At 46.8% G+C, this 19810-nt stretch overlaps 1 protein-coding gene across 1 annotated transcript in view; it reads left to right on the top strand.

Annotated features, from left to right (window-relative positions):
* The first annotated feature begins 153 nt into the window (after positions 1 to 153).
* Positions 154 to 19810, top strand: part of LOC113582363 (V-set and transmembrane domain-containing protein 2-like protein) — a 22985-nt gene continuing 3328 nt past the window's right edge. The window contains exons 1-2 of the mRNA XM_027018092.2: positions 154 to 446; positions 17964 to 18133. Coding sequence (XP_026873893.1) covers positions 329 to 446; positions 17964 to 18133 — 288 coding nt within the window. The 5' untranslated portion in view covers positions 154 to 328. The remainder of the gene's footprint in view (positions 447 to 17963; positions 18134 to 19810) is intronic.

A 19810-nucleotide genomic window follows, 5' to 3' on the forward strand; every position in this document is an offset into this window, starting at 1 on the left:
AAAAAAAAAAAAACATTCAAAACCTCTAGAAAGGGTAATTATATATTACTGATATTCATTAATGCCAACCGAGGCACACCCGATTCATGATTGTATTCTTCCGCCGTATTCGAGGGACCCCGAGAGTTCCTCGCAGTGAGACGCAAAGCGCATGAAGCATCCACCGGCATCAGCGGGCGACTGCAACACGACCTCCTCATTCCGCGGCTACGACTCGTGTTAAGAAGGAACTGCTTTGAAAAGCCACCTATAAATCCTCACGTTACCTGGATCTAGCCTTCAAAGACTCCTTTCACCTAATGCCAGAAAGTGGTCACTAGCAAAAGCGATGGGCGCGTTTGGAGTCATTCTAGGGAGTTTACATTATATGGGACTCTATATCCAACTTAGTGCCTCCATCGGACAAGGTGGATACGCGGAGGTGGAGAATCATATCTCCAGCAACGGTAGGCTTCTACCCAGCCCGGTGTCCTGCTACACTGAGACAGAAAGAAACGACTTGATAACATAACGTTTAAATCCGGTTGATCGTTCATAAAACAGGCAAGTCGTAGGAGCGTAATCATATTTTCGAGTCAGCCTGCATTTCTTGGTGTGATTGACGAATGTCATCTCCATAAAACTAATGTAGCTTAATTAATCTTTAGATCTCCGAATTCGGGAGAATGGTTTTATTACCTTTGCCTGGATGCAGTTGTGTGCGCACGGGGAAAAGAACAAAAGAATTCTTCACCAGCAAGATTTATGATAACGCTCTATTAATTTATTTAACAGGTTTAATGTTTTTAGTAAAAATTCCGTAAATCCCACAAGGGCTTTAATGTTCAAAGGGGAAAAAGAGACATAAACAGTGTCTTTTTTGGCAGCTGTTGAAACGAGGGGCACAGACACCATCAGAGAGCGATTATCTTTGTTTGCTAGAATGCAGAGGGCATAATTTGACTATTCATCAGCCTAGCAGTGTATGGGTATAAAGAAAGATATAGTGCATGGTTGTTTTATTCGTTTAAATGTTCCTCTAACAGTAATGTTATGGCAGACTGTAAATACTGGTATTTAGAATACGTGATCTTCTCTCCACTGAAAATCCCGTTGGGATAGTTATAATCGCAGATCCACGCGGCCATGTTATTTGATTCATTCATATAATTACTCTAAATATTGTCTTTAAAAGACTGTTGTTGTTTTTTCTAGCATGCTAAAATATAATATCAGAACATTCTGTCTCCAGAACGTTCATAGCTGTGGTGCAGCTTGTCAGGTAATGTGTCACAGGACCAGGTTTCACAAGTGTCCACTCCTTCCATGTGAGTATCTGGACATGGTACAGACTTACTGTGCAGTGAATCTGATTGGAGGCATCCACTATAAACGTTATACAGAAGCTTTAGTGACAGAAGCAAACCCCACCTTGTTATACAATTATTAATTTTAGCTGATTGGCTGATGGATAATGAAATGGGCGGGGCTATTTGGAAAGGAGGCGTGTCCAGGTGCTCTCGCCACAAAATTAAGGGGGGCGTTAAAGTGCTCCCAACGTGTTGTATACCTGTGATACAGCTTTACCTTCACTTTAAAATCAGCTTGAACACAGTTAAAATATGAAAAGCAGCCGGAAGATTGTATTGTGTTCAGCAACATCACTGATATTAAAAATAGTTTTTAACTGCATGAAGACTCCTTCAATAAAAAAATTAAACCCATTCAGTAGCAGCTGGGCATCTGATTCCATTTGCATCTAGCACAAAGGTGACATGCCTGTTTGCGGTGGACTGTGTGACCCATACTCATCCCAGGAGTTTATTAAGTAGGAGTAGAATGTCTTGACTGTTTTTGAAGCTAGTGACTGTTTGCCTAAGCTCTTTTTAGATGTATTGACAATTCACACAAGTGCTTTCTCGTCCAGTGATTTTCCTCTAATGGTTTTCTCACCCCTGAGTAATATGAATCTTTGGAAATCAATGCCATTGCCTTTTATACACAAAACACTGGGGGCATGAGACTGGCCTGGGCTTGTTGTAAGTAGCTCTAATTAACACTGACAGAGGCTGTGATGCTGGTGCTGCTCCTAGCTTAATAAAACACAGAGGCAAACACCTTAGTGTCTAGCTCAGTAAACCACAGAATGGCCACACCGATTCTGCTGTGAGAAGGGCAGTTTTGTTTATACTTAAGGTTTCAAAGTGTTTTTTCCTTTACAACATGTTGCATCAGGCCTGCAATCACTATGACCATCATTGCTGCTGAAGTGTGTGTGTTTGTGTTTGTGTGTATATATTTGTGTGTGTGTGTGTGTGTTTGTATTGTGATTGTAACAAAGGGAAGTAATGGAGTGTGGACAGAAAAAGGCTCTGTAGGGGGTAAACAACTCACCTGCGTGACCAGAATTAAATGCTCTGTCTGTCCTGCACATCTTCATTCAAACCATTTGATGTTTTTTTTTTAAACAGATGTTATAAAGTAAAATGCCAACTCTGGGCATTTGGGAAACTTCAGTTGTTTTCTTGTACAGAATAAACATCACTGTTGTGCTTTCCTTGGGCATTCACATGGATGCCACACAATGCATTTGCCTCTCCCCAAGGTATGATCCCCAAGGACCCCTAAATAGCCCAAATCCCAGGCTACACATACATTCAGAATTTTTTACTTTTGTGCGTCCTTCTGTCGGGTGCCACACTTAACGGAGGGAAAAGTGTGTTGATTGGAAGAGCACTCCGGGGTATTCCTTTCCCTGTTCTCTTCATGCCCACTGATGGTCGCAGGCTTTTCCGTACCCTGACTCATTCCTGTGTTGGAATGAAATGGCTTTCCTTGTTAAACAGGATTTGTCTGTTGGCTGGAGGTGTAGGGCTCTTTTCTTTGACTGTGCTGGAAAATTCACAGTGAAAAGCTTGTCCAGCTTCCTTGGTGTCATGGATGGCAGCTCAGTACTGGGGTTTACTGGGGTTTGCTGATAAATGCTTATGCCACCAGCTTCAGTCTAGGTGGCTGCACCTCTGGACAAAACGGCAGACATTAGAGAGGACATTGGAAACGACAATCGTAGTGATGTGGGTGATATGTTGGAGAACACTGAATTCTTGGCAGGCCACCAGTCATTAATCTAAGATGTGTGAAATCAAAAATTAGCCGATTCTCCACAAGGTGATGCATGTGGAGTTTGTGAACGTCACAACAATAGTCCTGACAGTTTTTTGTTTGTCTCGTTGTTTGTCAGATATTTAGAATGCATCCTTTATTGTAGCTGTTTAAATATTTTAGATTAGATATTGCTTGTTCTGTTGGCTGAAGCGTTTGTCCTGTGATGCAATTAGATCCTTCTTAGATTAAATTAAACTGTGTGTTAGGAAATGCCGCATTGATTTGTTGGTTGTGTAATATTCGATTGCTGTTTATTTTTATTATATGATGCCATTAAGGGGATGTTTTGACTTGCTCACAGATCAGTACTGTTTGCTGTGTTATTAGAGATATACTTGGTCTGATAAGCATCATATGTGTTTACATGGTTTTGTCTGCAGTCTCTATGCCTCCTCATGGTGACTCTGCCCTGGGTATTTCTATCATAAAGAATTTGTTATATTGAATGTGATTGTTGATGTCATGGACTAAAGCATGTGATTCTGATAATATACTGCTTGCCCATTCTAAGACTATCTAAGACACATTTTCAGAATTTGAGATCATAAATTACTTTCACAACAGAACCATTTACAAGTGTGTGTGTGTGTGTGTGTGTGTGTGTGTGTGAGTGAGTGAGTGAGAGAGAAAGAGAGAGAGAGAGAGAGAGAGAGAGAGAGAGAGAATAAGAGAGAACTTAGCAGCATTGCGGGTTTTGGACAGGTGCACAGGTGTGAGATACATGGTCCCTGGAGTGTGACAATTTCCTGTTCGGCGTGCCGGACTGCCACAACTCAGCCACCAGAGGCCTGAATATACAGGTCCCGCATGCTCATCGCACAGGTGTGCTGCCCCGTTTCAGACTGATTAAAGATGCATATGACCTTCCTCATGCCATACAGAAGCCCTGAGCAGTTCCTTAATGAAACTTGCCAAGATGTACCACATAATGTGTAGCTCGTATAAATAACTGTGTGCATATGCGTAATAGCTGCTTGATTACAAAGTGATGACTTATGGATTTGCTTAACTTCTGCTTCCTGTCTGTTCATGGGGCCACAAAAACATCATCAGACACAAAAACAAGAAATGTGTATATAAACACATCTGGTGTTGTGGACCAACACAGGCGGGCAAATGACAGAATCCCGAGTGAGAAACCTTATTACATGATGACCTGTGGACGCTTGACAGCCGTCCTGTTCACTCAGAACTAGCATCCATGCGTTCAGTTGACCGGTGGGCTCTAATACAGCATCTCATTGTTACTGCACTAGCAACAAGGATCAGCACTGGACTTTTTTTTGCCGATGTGTTATTCTGAGAGTGTGAGGTTCTGTCTGCATTCGCTTGGAGCATTGTGATGCACTAGGATGTGAAATTGGATGTTCAGTGTGACACTGCAGAAGGAAGCGCAATTTTCTGGAGCTCAGCCAATCAGCACATAGCAGGGAGTCACATGTCACCACAGGGGAGTTCTGATTGCGTGTGAGGCGAAGTTTCAGATTAGCATTTTCAGATTCATTCGACTTCATTCAACAGGTTTTAATGTTCTCCGATTCCAGCAAAGCAATTCTGACATATTCAGCAAATACAGTTTGTGAAGTGATACTCAGTCTTTGTAGGGCATGCACAGCAGTTAAACATTCCTAGCGTGGCAAGAAAATGAAACTGGTTTTTAACGATCAGCCAACACTGTAAACACTTTATGTATCGAACTTAAGAGGCAATCTTGGATGTGCACTGGGGGCCGGAGGGAAGACAGGAGCACAAGGCGGTGTTTACGTCCACCAACGGCATTGGCTTGTTTTTGGCTTACCTCCATCTCTTCTTCTCCATGGGTCTCCTCTCCAGAGAGATGAAATGCTTTTCACTTCAATAGCAAGTCTGAAATAGCTGGGTCAGGCAACAGACAGCCGTCTCTCTTCCCCTGTCTGTCTCTCTTTTCTCCTCTGCAGGCTACTCATCTTTACATAAGTATTCCTGTGGAGAGCTAATGCCTCAGAGCGCTCAGATCTGCACTTGGCCTTTTCTTCCTGCTTTTTCAAGTCCTTCAGTGCTGTGGGTTAGCTCGTCCTTACAGTGTCTTTGGGAGGAGGCTGGCGGAAACACACTCAGCGGCTGATGGCGTCTCTGAGGCTCCAGAGCAGTCAGCAGACAAATGGGACGCCGGTCCAGTCCAGTATTTATTGGATTTGGATACAAGTATCTATATATAAACAGTGAAAGAAGCTAATCAGCATGTTTGCAGTCTCTCTCTCTCTCTATCTATCTATCTGTCCGTAACTCCCCCGCCCCTATCTCTCGCACTCTTTCTCTCTTGCTGAGCTGTGGCGGTCTGTCATGCCCGCTTTCTATGTGTGAGTCCAACCCCCCCCCCACCCCCCCCCCCACAACTGACTTAATCTGAAGAGGACACAGACAGCACGAAAGAGGGAGAGATGGAGGCAGCGTGATCCTCAGTAGAGCCTCCAGAGCTTCATCCCAACAGCTTATCTCACATTAGACACATTTGAGCCAGGCTTGCCATCCCACACCTCCTGGGATCAGGCTGGCAGCATGCTCTTCTGGCAGCGCATGCCAGAGAACGAGAGAGACACAGGGACGGTTCTTCTCGCAACCTCTCTTTAAACATCACTCTCTCTCTATCTCTCTCTCTCTCTCTCTCTCTCTCTCTCTCTCTCTCTGAGCTAGTCCAGCTAGTCCGTCTCTGCAGCCCCTCCTCACTGATCCTTTGTTTGCATTGGAGTGCTGAAACCTCAGGAAAACTCACTAAAAGGGGAGAGGGAGAGGCTTTTGTTAGTTAATTAAGCCCTGCGTTGTTTGCAAGGACCACGATGTCCCAGTGCAATGGCACAGGAGCTAATGAACATGTGTGTGGCAAACAGAACCATTCCCACTGCTCACTACCAAGCCACTCGGCTATTTGGTATGAGACCGCATCTCTTCAATGTTTCTCTTTAGAGGGGTAGAACATTTATTAACTTGTATTTAGTGCCTATGTATTTGTTGATGCACGCAATATTTTTGATCATTTGTCTTTGCATTGTGGCAGAGGTTTTGTCCTCTGTTTTAGGCTGGTAATCCTAGCTGTGAGTCTAATTTGCATGCTAAGGAAGTGATCTCCACTGTAGCCAATCAGCTTGTTTTGTTTATATTGCCTTTCTGGAGACTAGAACCCTCACAACCCCAATCACAGTCCAATCACTTTTCCATTATTCCTGCTCATTTCCCTTCTTCTACTTTGATAACAGTTACCAGGCGATGGAGTCCATGTTGAGAGTAAGCTCAGAGACATGGAGCTTCAGGCACCAGTGTGCCAGAGTGGTGGAGGACTGGCACTGGCTCCGCCCCATTCACATACTCAGCCCGGCCCCTGAACACACCTCCTGCCCCTCATTTTGGTTGCATCTCTGCTAGCTGCACTAAACACAAATGCACACACAAACACACACACACACACACACACACACACACACACACACACACACACACACACACTAATCCTGTTTAAGATTGTGTGTTCGTTTGCTTGTGTTTGTGTTCATTAATATCTGCTCATATAAATATTAGTGCGGGATGGAGACATGTAACATCATTCATCTGGGACACTTTACGCCTCTGTTATGAAGGACCCTTCTGTCTTCATAATGGGTAGTGACACATCCCTCCGGTTCTTCTGTGGCAGAAGAAGCACGGTGACCAGCCCTTGTGCTTATGCTGGTGAAATATGTCCTGTGCCGTTACCGTGGTCAACTCCGCCGCCGCCGGCCAGCTCCTTCGTCTCGCCCGTTTGTCTCATAACGGCATGCTATGGATCAGGTTTTATGAAGCGCTGCCTGTTAGAAATGTCACACCCGAGACTCCCGCGGGGCTGCACGTGGAGCATGCGGCTGACGGGCGGCAGTCGACAGTGACCACGGACCACTGTGAGTGGAGTCGGGTGGACTGTGGGTGGGGATGGAGGGAGGGGCCCCAGCCGAAGGCGGAGCCGTAACCAGCCAGGGTCGTTTATGGCCTCGCGTGGCGTCAAGCGCTTAAGGGGGACCGAGTGCGCGCGGAGTGTCGGATCGATCTGCGATTACGCTGCAGAGACGTTGCGACTAATCACGTCCTGCTGTCTCCTTCGTCACTGGCTGCTTATCTGTGCTCACACATGTTTGGGATTAGCAGGCCGGACTAGGACACGTGGATTTCGCAGTCAGGTCACTGAATATTGTTTGAAAATACCGGATCAACTTGGAGTGCCAGGAATACAGCTCGCAGCCACAGTGCTTTGAGGGCATAGTGTGGTAAGGGAGATGTCCAGAACATTGTCATGGAAGTGCCTACATGTGCTCCATGTGGACACTAACCAGAGCCATGTTGCTGCTTTCTCAGTGAGTACATCTTCAGCATGGCCCCAAGGCCTTTGGTTTCCCAGCAAGCTCAAGCAGGTGTAAATCGAGCTACAGTGAGTGGGAGCTGGGGTGGAGTCACCTCAAGCCAGGCTCACTTCATTTCACATTCAGGTGCTCAGTGACCAGGAACGAGAAGGCTTCAGGGCGACAGTGGTGGGGAGGATCCTCCAAGATTCTGGAGAAGGTGTGAGATTTATCTGAGATTCCAGAGAGGACCTGAGATTGTCTGAGATTGTGCGGAAGGTGTGAGATTGTCTGAGATTCCAGCGAAGGCCTTGTGTAGATGAGCGATGTCCAGGTTGAAGAAGTGATTTTTACATCATTCATTCACAGATAAGTCAAGTCAAAAATTTATATAGCACTTTTTACAACAGATTTTGTCACAAAGCTTTACAAATGTCCAAGTCCAAACCCCCAAGTGTGAAAGCCAAGGGCGACAGTGGAAAGGAAAAACCTAGAGAATGAGGAACAAACCTTGAGAAGAACCAAGACTCAAAGGGGGGGGGCCCGTCCTCTTCTGGCCGACAACGGTCACCAGAATATTAACAATATAGACAATAAGGAGCAGAATAAATAGTGAACGAGAAAAAAATAAATAAATAAAGGGTGAGATTTCAAATTCAGCATACTTCATCTAGTCTGGTGCAAAATCCCTTCTAATTAAACGCTGTTGAGTCTTCACCCCATCCCATTTCTCTCCCTCCTCCTTTCTTTCTTTCTTTCTTTCTTTCTTTCTTTCTTTCTTTCTTTCTCTCTCTCTCTCTCACTCTCTCTTTGTATGTGTGCGTGTGTGTATTCTGGCTTTTGAGGCCATCATGGGACCGGGCCACGCTGCTGTGTCAAGGCTGATTGAATGTGACACACTTCTCTCCTCTGCTATTCTTTGTAATAAGACAAGCCTGAATCGCCATCTCCTCCGCTAAATATCATCACACAAGTTACGCACAGTATAAGTCAAGGCAGCTTATTCTGCAAGTGCATGTTAATGAAGCCCACTTACAGAAACACGCTGCTCACTACAATGCCACTAACGACAACAACGTCATCAGCGTGATCGCAGGTCATGTGTGGCTTTGCCTCAGTTTTACCTTTTCACCTTCACGATCAGAAACTTGAAAGCATTACTGCTACTCAGCCCATAATAAGAACCTGTCACGTTTACCCCCTGACAGGGCCGAAAAGGGCTGTTGCTGTGCTCAGGCTGCACTGGAAGTAGATTCTGCAGGGGCAGTAGACGGACTGCAGTATGGCCATGCGGCACGGGCTTCCTCAAAGCGTTCCCCTAAATCTCAGACGCCCAGCTGTGGCAGTGAGCCACAGCACTCCTCCACAGCACTCCTCCGCAGCACTCTTCCAAAGCACTCCTCCACAGCACTCCTCCGCAGCACTCCTCTGCAGCACTCTTCCAAAGCACTCCTCCACAGCACTCCTCCACAGCACTCTTCCAAAGCACTCCTCCACAGCACTCCTCCGCAGCACTCTTCCAAAGCACTCCTCCACAGCACTCCTCCACAGCACTCTTCCAAAGCACTCCTCCACAGCACTCTTCCAAAGCACTCCTCCACAGCACTCCTCCGCAGCACTCTTCCAAAGCACTCCTCCACAGCACTCCTCCACAGCACTCTTCCAAAGCACTCCTCCACAGCACTCCTCCACAGCACTCTTCCAAAGCACTTTCCTTCTGCCTTTCCTTTTTTATCCTCCCTTTTGCCCTCGTTCATTCATTCCCTTTGTCTGCCTCTCTCATTCTCTTCATCCCTCTCTCCTTTGTCCTCACACCCTCTTTATGTTTCTGGTCAGAGTAGGTTGTGAGATCACATAGCCCATGCTGCGCTGCCTGTCGCTGTCGGGGGGGGGGGGGGGGGGGGTGAGATCAGCTTTGTTGAATTCCTGCTATTGCGTGATTCCCAAGAGCCCTGCCCCGATTCCCAGGTGCAGGCATGCAGAGACACCTACTGACAAAATCCTCCAAGGCACGAGAGAGAGAGAGAGAGAGAGAGAGAGAGAGAGAGAGAGAGAGAGAGAGAGGAATGAGAAGGAGGAGTGGAGGGAGAGGGTAGGACGAGGGGCGGGGGCGGGAGAGAAGGAGGGAGAGCGAGGGAGGTAGAGAGAGAGAGAGAGAGAGAGAGAGAGAGAGAGAGAGATCTGAAATCAGGATTAAGGCAAAGCTGATTCCAAAACAGCACTCCCTCTCTGCCACCCTTGTTAAACGTGGTGCAGAATTCTACTGTCTTGCCTACTGAAGGCTTTGGTTGGGATTTGGGTGGTTTTGGATGCACTGCGATATCAAGCTGGCACCTGTTCTTGAATAACGCTCTCAGGGCGGATCCAATGCTGCTGCTCGGCTGGGCGGGTCCTTTGGGGTATTTTTTCCCTCCCATTGTTAAATATTCTGAATTCTGAGCACTGAGTTTAATGTGTCACCCATCCCTGTTCTAATTACGCGGCAGTTCCGTACAACACATGGGCATGCTTGTTTAGCTTGACTGACAGCTCGAGCTTTCAATCTCCATCAAATTATATAAGGTCACTGAATGTCACTGAAAACAATGATTTTTCTCCACTGCTGGGCTGCAGATCACAGATCAAGCACTGTATGAGAATCGAGGTACAAGCCATCATTTCGAGCTCTGAAGTCCTCTGCCGTTGTTTTGGGTGTAGACAGAGGTGCGGGGTGGCAGTTTCTGCCTGTACGCTGATACTGGCTCTGGTTTGCTGCTCTACATATAGCCACTGAGTGGCATGACTAACCTGACTCAGTGTGACATTCAGCCGATCCTGTCTCAGTAGTCAAGCATGCCTGCTTTGAAAGTGCGTCTCAGTGACTGACTGGCGGCATACCTGCACCTGGAGAATGAAAGCTAATGTAGAGAGTTCGCGCAGAAACACAAGTCACTTCTAAGACTGTAGAATATGTCAAACAGGATACACACTGGAAGGAGAGAGGAAGAAAGCCGAGTGACGACGGCCCGGCAGCCCCGTCATTTATCATCCGCGAACTGAAGTCTGCCACCTCTGCTTTCTTGCCTGCTGGAACACATCAGCTACCTTTTGCCCCTCTGTTCGGACATGCCTGCTAAGCGTCGGTGTGTCCGTAGCTGGACTACAGCCTCCTGCATGGCAGAGGAGAGGAGATTGCTATACTTATGGCCTCTTGGAATGCTCAGTTGGAATGCTCACACACACACACACACACATACGCACACACTCACACACATCTGATGTGTGCCTCTTGCTTTTAAATGAGAGGTACCTGTAGTATGGATGCATTTAGCTAACAATCAATGCATCACTGAATGCAGCTTGCCACAAAGTCTTTGCGGGAATAATGAAATGCCACTCACTGGTATGATAATTATTATATGAACCATAGAACTCATTGGAAGCCATTTACAGGTCGATGCTGTGCGACTGTGTAAGGTTATATACCCTTAGCTTATCCAAGCCAGTAGTGCTGACTTCAGTCTGCATCTTACCATTTGGAAAATGTTCGGGCAAAGGTGCTCTGCTGTGTGAGCAGAGCGAATAAATGTTTCCGTGATATACTAAAGTCTAAGCTGCGTACAGCGCTGGGTGTAAGGATTATGACAACTCTCTGCTCTGACTGAGAAGACCCCTGAATGGTTTGCTATATGTTTTAAAGATTTTGGTAAAAGCTGCCTTTTGCTGTCCCCATAAATATAAAAGGAGCGGGCGGTAAATCCTTTTTAATATGGGTGCATTAGGCTCGCAAAGGTCATGTGTTATGGAGCTTTAACTGGTTGGTTGTTAAACGGCGTTATGTGGGGTTGGCCCGGAACCGAGGGCTAATCTACACAGGCGTTCTCTCAGGGAGCCCTGCACTGCAGTCCTGATACTGGCCATCTACACATAGCATATGCGCTTTTCCATTAAACAGCCTTACAGCTGCACACTGGCATTTTCAGTGCACACACGCTTCCCTGTGCTTACACGACACTGTTTCACACATCAGTTTAACACAGTGATTTGGCAGTGATTTTCGCACTTCTTATTTGTGTAGGTTGCTTGTCAACGGTGATGACAGAAACAAAAAGAAGCAAAAGTTCTAGTTATTATTAGAATATACCGTGTTATGAAAATGACTCCTGGATAAGTGAACTGTGTGGAAGAGCAGAAAGCCCAGTAAGAAATTGGTGTAGTTGCACTGCATGAACTGAGCGCTGACACACACCGAATGTCGGGTAAAGGTGTGCTAAAGTACAGTACATGAAAAAGTGAAGTCAGGTAAAGACAGGTGTGTAAATGTGAGTGGGAGTGAGAAGTGAGAAGGAAGTGTTCTGCAGCAGGAGGAGTGATCAGCGACTTTCCTCTGTTCACCTTGGTGAAGTGCTACACCTCCTTTTGTTTACGGAAAGAGTGAGCGTTATTTGGACGATGACCCAATCTTTGTGTGTAGGCGGGTGAGGTTAATTGCTCAACTGTGTCCTCTGTCAATTCTTGACAACATGAACATAACATGGCATAATTTGTTTTCTCATGCTCTGCTCTGGGTAGTTTCATAAACGTGCCTGTGTTGCTCTCTGAGACTGAAAGAACATTTGGGTTGACATGGTGGTAATTTGTTACTGCATTGTAAAAATATGTAATTAAATGGGGATTTTTTTTTTCCCTGCAGGTTTTCTCCCTGATCAACGTTCTCTGCTTCATAATTTTCCTCTGCTTTACCCATGTTTGCCACAGCAGCCCTTCTATCCTCACTAACTCTTTCTCTCCTATTCATGACTCTCCCTTGCTCCCTCGCTCCTTACTCTCTCATGCGCTCACTCTCACGTATAGCCCCGTATAAATTTTCTCTCTTTCTCTCTCTCTCTCTCTCCCACTCACTCTCTCTACTTCCCTCTGCTGTCTCTCTCCCCTCCACGCTGCGTTGTGCGCCCTTCACTTTTCCGGCTGGGTCTATTTCCATCCTTCGCCCTCATCTCCTTTTAGATGTCTAAGTCGTTTCATATTGCACCTGTCCCCCCCCCCCCCACACACACACACACACACTCCCAACCTCCTTCTCTCTCTGAAGCCTTATGTTAGAGCCCTGAAATATCTATGCCTCGGCTTCAACTGAAAAGTGTAGTTCATTTGTGCAGCCACCTGCACCGCCCAACTCCGACACGCGAGATAGCGCATATGCCGCTGTGATTCATATCAGCGGATTCACCGTGGATACAATAATGCTATGATGTGAAAGAGCAGCAGCACATTCATCATTTTGTGTGCTGTGTGTCTGCCTGTCCACCCACACTGCAGACACTCAACCCAAACACTGCCTGCGCTACTTTCAGAGTCAGTCTTAATAGAGTCTCTACTAGCTTCAATTCAAACAGCTAGCTCCAATCACCCTAGTTGGAAGCCTATCTCCAAATCTCCAATCACCCAGATTCAGACCTTCTAGAGTTAGCTATCCTAATTTCAACAAATTACACATCTTGATTGCTCGACTCTTTGTAAATAGACCCATGGCTTCCAGAGTTGGTTCTCCTCACCTAGATTCCGAGCTGTTACAGCAAGTACACCTAACCTCGATGAAACATACCAGAACTGCATCTGCTTATGTAGACCTACCATGGTTAGTTTTCCTCACATAGATCTGGGTCTTCTAGAGCTATCCTCATTTACAGTCAGAACATTGAGAGACTCTTCTCCGTGTCTGCAACATAGCTTCCCAGCACCAGTCATGGAGATCTAGAGTGGAACCCAGTCTGGTTCAACTCGCTGTGTAATTTCCAGGTTTAGTAGGTATGTAAGAGGAGGGAATCCACACATCTGGATTAGACTCTTCAGGCCAACCCCGATATACAATCAATCTCAGAATTTTGAAGTGTTTACAATGTACGTCTCTTTTAATGTGCGTCTTTCATTCACATTCACATGGCTGTATGATGACAGCACTTTGAGTGAGCTCACTCAATGTCAATGAGACCTGCACATGTTGACGCCACACCCCTGCTGATGCACCCCTGGCGACCCACACCCAGGGTTCTGCTCGGAAGACAGGGTTTCAGTATCGGGTCCCCCTCCCGTTTCCAGGGACAACAGTAGCATATGACTGTGCTGAGCTGCACTGTGTTGTACTGTGTTGAGTCTTTGCGGCAGAGGTTTGCTTTCCAGTGTTTCTCTTCCTGTTCTGTGCTCACACCAACAGAACAAATATAATAATCAGAGGTGCAGGAAATCCTACAGATGTTAAGGTTTTTTGTCCTACTTAACATAGAGAATCAAGGTAGTACTCTATATTTAGTTGATGATTTGTTAATTGCATATGGACTGTTTTTCCTATTAGGTCTGAATGTAAATTTTTCAGATTAAGTGCTGAGCTCAGATCAGCCTTGGCTTTCTTCCATCAAGACATACATGTGTTTGCTAGTAGATATGAAAAGGTTTGATGGGCAAGGCCCCTGATCCTGCACCCCAGTAATCACATGACTTAAATATGGCCCGTGGTGCAGGTCAGTGTGAGCAGAGTGCTCTGAATAAGAGGATTCACCACTGAGAGTACAGACAGGTCTGTCGACAGACAGACTGACAACATTCCCTCCACACCTCCACGTCTACCTCTTCTTCCTTTAGTTTCAGCTCAGATTATCGGAGTTGTTGATTGCTCCATTCTCTCCTCCTCTCTCCCTCCCTCGCTCTCGCTCTCTCTATCTCTCTCTCTCTCTCTCACTTCTCATGTTTTTGTGGCTCCGCTGTGGAAAAATCAAACAGTTTTCCTCGGACATATGGCGTACCTGCCGGTGCTTGGCAGCCCCCTGTTTGCCCAACACCAGACGAGCTTTGTTTAAAGCGCCGCTCGAGCCTCCGCGTTCACTCACGCTCTTGGCTCTGAGCTCGGCGCAGTGCTTCTGGGCTGATTTGTAAGCCCATGATCAGATTTCAGTGCAGTTCGCTTTCACTCTCACTGGGTGGATTGTGAGACCGTGACGAACGCCGAAGCCCCTCACAATGAGTCTTCCCTTTGATCTCGTGCTAATAATCCAGCGTTTCACATATCAAGGCAATAGGTTAAGAGGCCGTCTCACAGGAAAGGGGGCAGGCCCGATCTTCGCACTCCTCACCGACAGGATAGGCCCATTCCATTCTCACCTAGAACGGCTTTCCCACTACCAACAGGGATGACGAGACGGGGGGCGGCATATCTGATCGGCTCTTTCATTTCTCCCGGAGATAATGATGTCTCTGGGCCTCTTTTTGAACATGGCTTACGGAGTCCTTTGAGGCCCACAATTATGATGCGCAGATAGGGGTCCCTTAATTAATGTCTCTGGCGCTCATTGTTGGAGAGAAGAAGTTGTGGATGCACACAGTTTAATGGGGTAGGATTTCCACTTCCTGTATTTAATCATCCCTTGAAGCAGCAAACTGTCACAGAGCAGAGGCAATCAAACTCCGCACTGAATCTTGCGTGCTTTTTGCTCGGCATGTGCTGTTCTTCCCCGTTGCCTGAGTGGTTTCGTCTTTTTCAGCACTTCGGCACCCCTCATCTGTCCCTTTAGGTAATTGGCGGCGTCTTAGTGAACCTGATCGGGTGTAGCAGAGTAGAGAAAAGCTGCAGACTGTGAGTAGCAGCCATGCGTCTGAGGAGGTGTCCCAGTGTTCGCAGCAGGAACACATTCAACTGCTGAAACGAGGGGACAATATGTGGGGTGACACCATACGACACTTCACCACACGGCTCTTCCCAGACCATAGAGGGGCACGGACCGCAAACACCCCCCTCCCCATCTCTCTGCTTTTATGTCAAATCGATACATCGTGGGTTCTGTACGTTCACAAGTGAAAACTATAATGGGTTCCAGCCAGTGAGTTTCACGGCCACTCTGCAGTTTGCCTCACGGGTCATGATGTAGCTAGGCTGTGCACTGTCCTCCTCCTTATCAGACATACAGTGGGCCTGCAGATTTTAAAAAGCTATTAACGTCAGCACCTTCGAAACGACAGACAGGATGGAGTAGTGAGTGGACTGAATATTTCTCAGCTGGCCTGGTTTCCCCTTACAAGAGCCAAAACTTTATAGAAAGTAGATAGTAATAGTAATAAAAGATAATAAAATAATACAACAACTCCTCTTCCCCAATTGTAGTAGAACATAATTTATAGAAACATCTTACAGAGACTGAAATGTCGTTGGTGGCCTTTTTTTTTGGGCAGGAGGGGGGAGTCACCTGGATTGACTAGAAGGTCAACAGTTGATATCGAGTAATATTTTTTAACTGAGTCATCCAAATGAAGAGGCACTATTTGGACAACGTGCTGGCAGCTGTATTATAATGGCCCTCTCTCCCCCCCCCGGTAGCCCATGCCAGAGCAGCGTGGGGATTGGGGCTGCTTTAGAGTCTGTCTGGGTCTGTGGCATTTCCAGCCTGGCCTGCTGCCGCAGAGCAATGGATTTGGTCAAAGAGCATCCGTAAGAAAAGCTCGCTTGTGATTTGTCAGTTTCATGGGCGTTCTGAAAATGCATGGGCATTCTGAAGTGCTCGCAGAACAAAAGAAGCAGGCAAACAGAGTTGTGGCAGTTGGTTTTTCGGTGAACCCCTTTCTGCGCCCCCCTGAGATTAAGTAAATCTCTCAGCCATGCCCAGCCAGTCCATGGACCGGGGCTGGGACCCTGGTTGCGATGTTTTTACCTGGAGCTTAAGGATTTCTTTTCAACTCCCAAGTCTATTCGATCCTTTCATGCAGAAATGCGGATTAGTGCCTTATCAGTGCCTTCACCAGTATATCTATTTCAACATTCTTCGCAACTTCGGGTCTGGTCCTCTTTCAGTAGTTCCCAGCACCTACATGCTAACGGAGTATTTTCAGGTGATGCCCCTACCCTACTTGCTCCTTTGCCGCATTCTCCATAAGCTCCTCTTATTCTTCCTCTCCGACAGCAGCCTTATCTCCAGGCCCCTGTGTGGAACGGAAGTGACCAGAACACCCTCGGGGCCTTCTGGTGGCCCCCGCAGTGCCCTGGCTCGTTTGAATGGGATTATGGGGGAAATTAAAATTGTTCTGAGGGGAGCAGTTAAGAGGATTCGGGTAGAGTTATTAGCCATATGGGTTGGGATCAGCTAGACTAATGTGTTCATTCCACATGGGGCTGGTTCTACACTACCCGCTATCAGAGGCGGTATTAGCCACAGAACTCCCTGCCAGTTTCTGTACATGACAGCACATATGCTCAGGCCCAGGGATACAGCTACAGACCCCTACAGAAAGGCAAGCCTTTACACTTTGGTGTTTGTCGGCTTAGCTGTTTGAACTTCCACTAGTTAAGAGGTAGTTCATCTCTTAAAAACACTGATGATAATGAAATAAGTCCACTGGGACACAGGAGTAATTCAGTTTATACTATATAGTCGTCAGTAGTTGTCTGCTTTTTAAAAGTTAGCTATCCCTTTAACAAAAATGCACTAGTAACCTATTGTTGACCTATGTACAGTAGATCAGATGGCACAGGGCACAGGCTCAGTTTGGTTTGTTTGATCTTGACCATTACAAGATAAGCATTCCTGTGAAAGTGCGAGCGACTTCCACAAAAACTGCTGGGCTGGGAGATTTTGTGTAACTTTGGAGTGCACACCTACTCAGGTCAACTATAATGTCCACTTTTCCCCAACATTAGACCCATTGCTCCCAAAATGATCGGATGTCTTTGTAGACAACGCGTTCCAGTCAGGCCAAATGCCCCATTCCCTCGCCTCATCCCGGAGTCAGCGCCATATAGTCGTGCCACCTCCTGGCCACTTTGGGTCTTTACACACACGTGCAGTCTGAGGCTTGACAGGGAAGTGTGGGAGGGAGGCTCTCTTGCTTAGAAGCGGGTAGGCTGCGGGGGGAGGATGTAGGGAGCGTGTCCGTCCTGATAAGCTTCCACAGTTGGTGAAAGTGCCCCGTTCGTGTTAGCCTGTTTGGTGATCAGCCTGGCTGTTGCCTTTTGACGGGTTGTTATGGGAAACGCTGACTGCGGATCAGTGTTTGGACCGTCTTTTCTCACGGTGAAAAGACGCTGTTATGGGAGTGCTCTCTGGCTGGGGGTGATGTGGCGTGGAACTGGACCGTGCCTGTCTGAATTGCTGATGAGCACAACTTACTCGTGAGTCCCCCGGAGACCCGCTGTGCTTTTGCTGAAGCAGGCATGTCGTGCACCTTTTTGTCCAACACCATCGGAGGGAATTAACATATCAGTAGTTGATTCTTGATGACTCCAGCGTTGGGTGCTAGGTGGTTACATGTGGTGAGGTGTTTTGCTTTGACATCTCAACTGCAGGGAAGCACTCTGTTAAGAGCATAAATTGTGTGAAACAGTAAATAATCTCTGGCAAAGCTTTAATAGACAGAGTGTATTTATAATGGAGATGATACAGGGGGTGTTTTGTCATTATTTAAATGTGTTTCAGCATAATGGAATTTATCTTCTGTCCCTCTTCTCTCTCGCTTCAGCTCTGTTCACAGAAGTCCCTCATGACATCACAGCACAGAGTGGGCAGGACGTCGAGATGGCATGCTCTTTTCGGGGGGCAGGGTCACCCTCATATTCGCTGGAGATCCAGTGGTGGTACATCAGGAATCATCGGGAGTGGACAGACAAGCAGACGTGGACCACCAATCAGGTGAGGCCTTTTTGCGCATATCCATTCATGAGACACAATTTTAAAAGCTCCATATAATATTCCATGACTTTCACCAATTGATCTCTTCAGGCATTAAATGGGGTATCACAGGGCCTCAAAATCTTTGTGGTGTTTAAACAACAATGGACTTCCAAGCAGCAAACAATTCTAATTATTATACTCTTACCCAGTGTGACTGTCACATTCAGTCATCACCACCACACTGTCACACACCATTGCGCACACACACACACACACTCTCTCACTCTCTCTCTCTCTCTCTCTCTCTCTCATCCCCCCTTCTGTTACTCTTGTCCTCTCTTCTGTGAGCTGATGAGTCATTCAAAAATCCACTCCATTTGGTTTTGCTTCTGAGCTGATTACCCATCTTTAGTGATAATCAATGATCTCCTCATTTAACCTACTACCATTGTGTTGTGTTTATTTGGTAGCGTATGACTACACAATAAGAATAATCAACCATTAGTCAAACACACAGGCATACATGCAGATAATTCTTTACGAAAATGTTTTTCAATTTCCAATTTGCAAGTGGAGGCTTCAAGGAAGAGTAGGACAGGCTTTTAAAGTGCATGTGAATGGCCAGTACCATGGTCAGCGGCTACAATGAACCCTCTGGAAGCCACAGAACTGCTTCAGCACCACGGAGAGCGGCACAGCAGAGGCCATGCTGAGTGAAGTGAGACCTGGCTCAGCAGGGACAACAAGGGGGCCTGACAGCTCTATATGCGTCTATACTGTCAGAGAAGAAGTGAGAAAGAGGATTGGATAAAGGGAAGAGAAGAGAAACAATATGGAGAGGAGAGGAGAGGAGAGGAGAGGAGACAAATGTAAGGCAGGTTCATTGCTACAGCCTATTTCATACACACGGATAATACCAAGTGCTTTACATAAACAAGGGAGACGGAGAACAGTGGAGAAAAATACACAGGCTTCAATGCACCGCGGAGTGTGCAGGAGGAAACAGTACCTACACATTAATCACAGAGGTAGAAATAGCATCAGGTTCCCTAGGCACCATGAAAAGGAGAAGGAGAGTATGTGTGTGACAGAGAGAGAGAGAGAGAGAGAGAGAGAGAGAGAGAGAGAGAGAGAGAGAGACAGAGAGAAAGAGAGAGAGGTGCTAAGAGATGCAGATAGAATGGGCTCTGAATGAGGTGGCGAGAAAGAGACAATGCAGGAGTGAGAGGTGGCATGGAGTCATTTCAGTGTGGACAGGAAGGGAGGGGAGAGACAGCGAGGGAGTGGCAGGGGGGTTGCTGCCGACAGGAAACGCGTGCGCAACCAGGAAACATTTTAATTGGAGGGAGTGATGAAGGGGCAGAGGGAGGCGAAAGAGAAGAGGGGAGGGGAGAGGTGGAGGAACTCTCGCTCACCTCCCCACCATGCATTATTCATCCAGCCCCCTGAGGAGGGTGCAGCCTGCTACTAGCTAGAGGTGTACCAGGTCCACATAAACACACACACACACACACACACACACACACACACACAACCCACTGCTTCTCACATCCCAGTATCCATGCTCCACCCTCACAGCTACTCTACACAGTGCCGTCTGTAAGATGAATTTCCTTCTGCACCTGGTGGTCAGGAAACTTGACCTTTGACCAAGGAGGGTTTGGTACTAGAGGATAACAACACTGCCGCTGGTTT

The sequence above is a fragment of the Electrophorus electricus genome, chromosome 22 (genome assembly GCF_013358815.1).
Source record: "Electrophorus electricus isolate fEleEle1 chromosome 22, fEleEle1.pri, whole genome shotgun sequence".
NCBI classification, from domain to species: Eukaryota; Metazoa; Chordata; class Actinopteri; order Gymnotiformes; family Gymnotidae; genus Electrophorus; species Electrophorus electricus.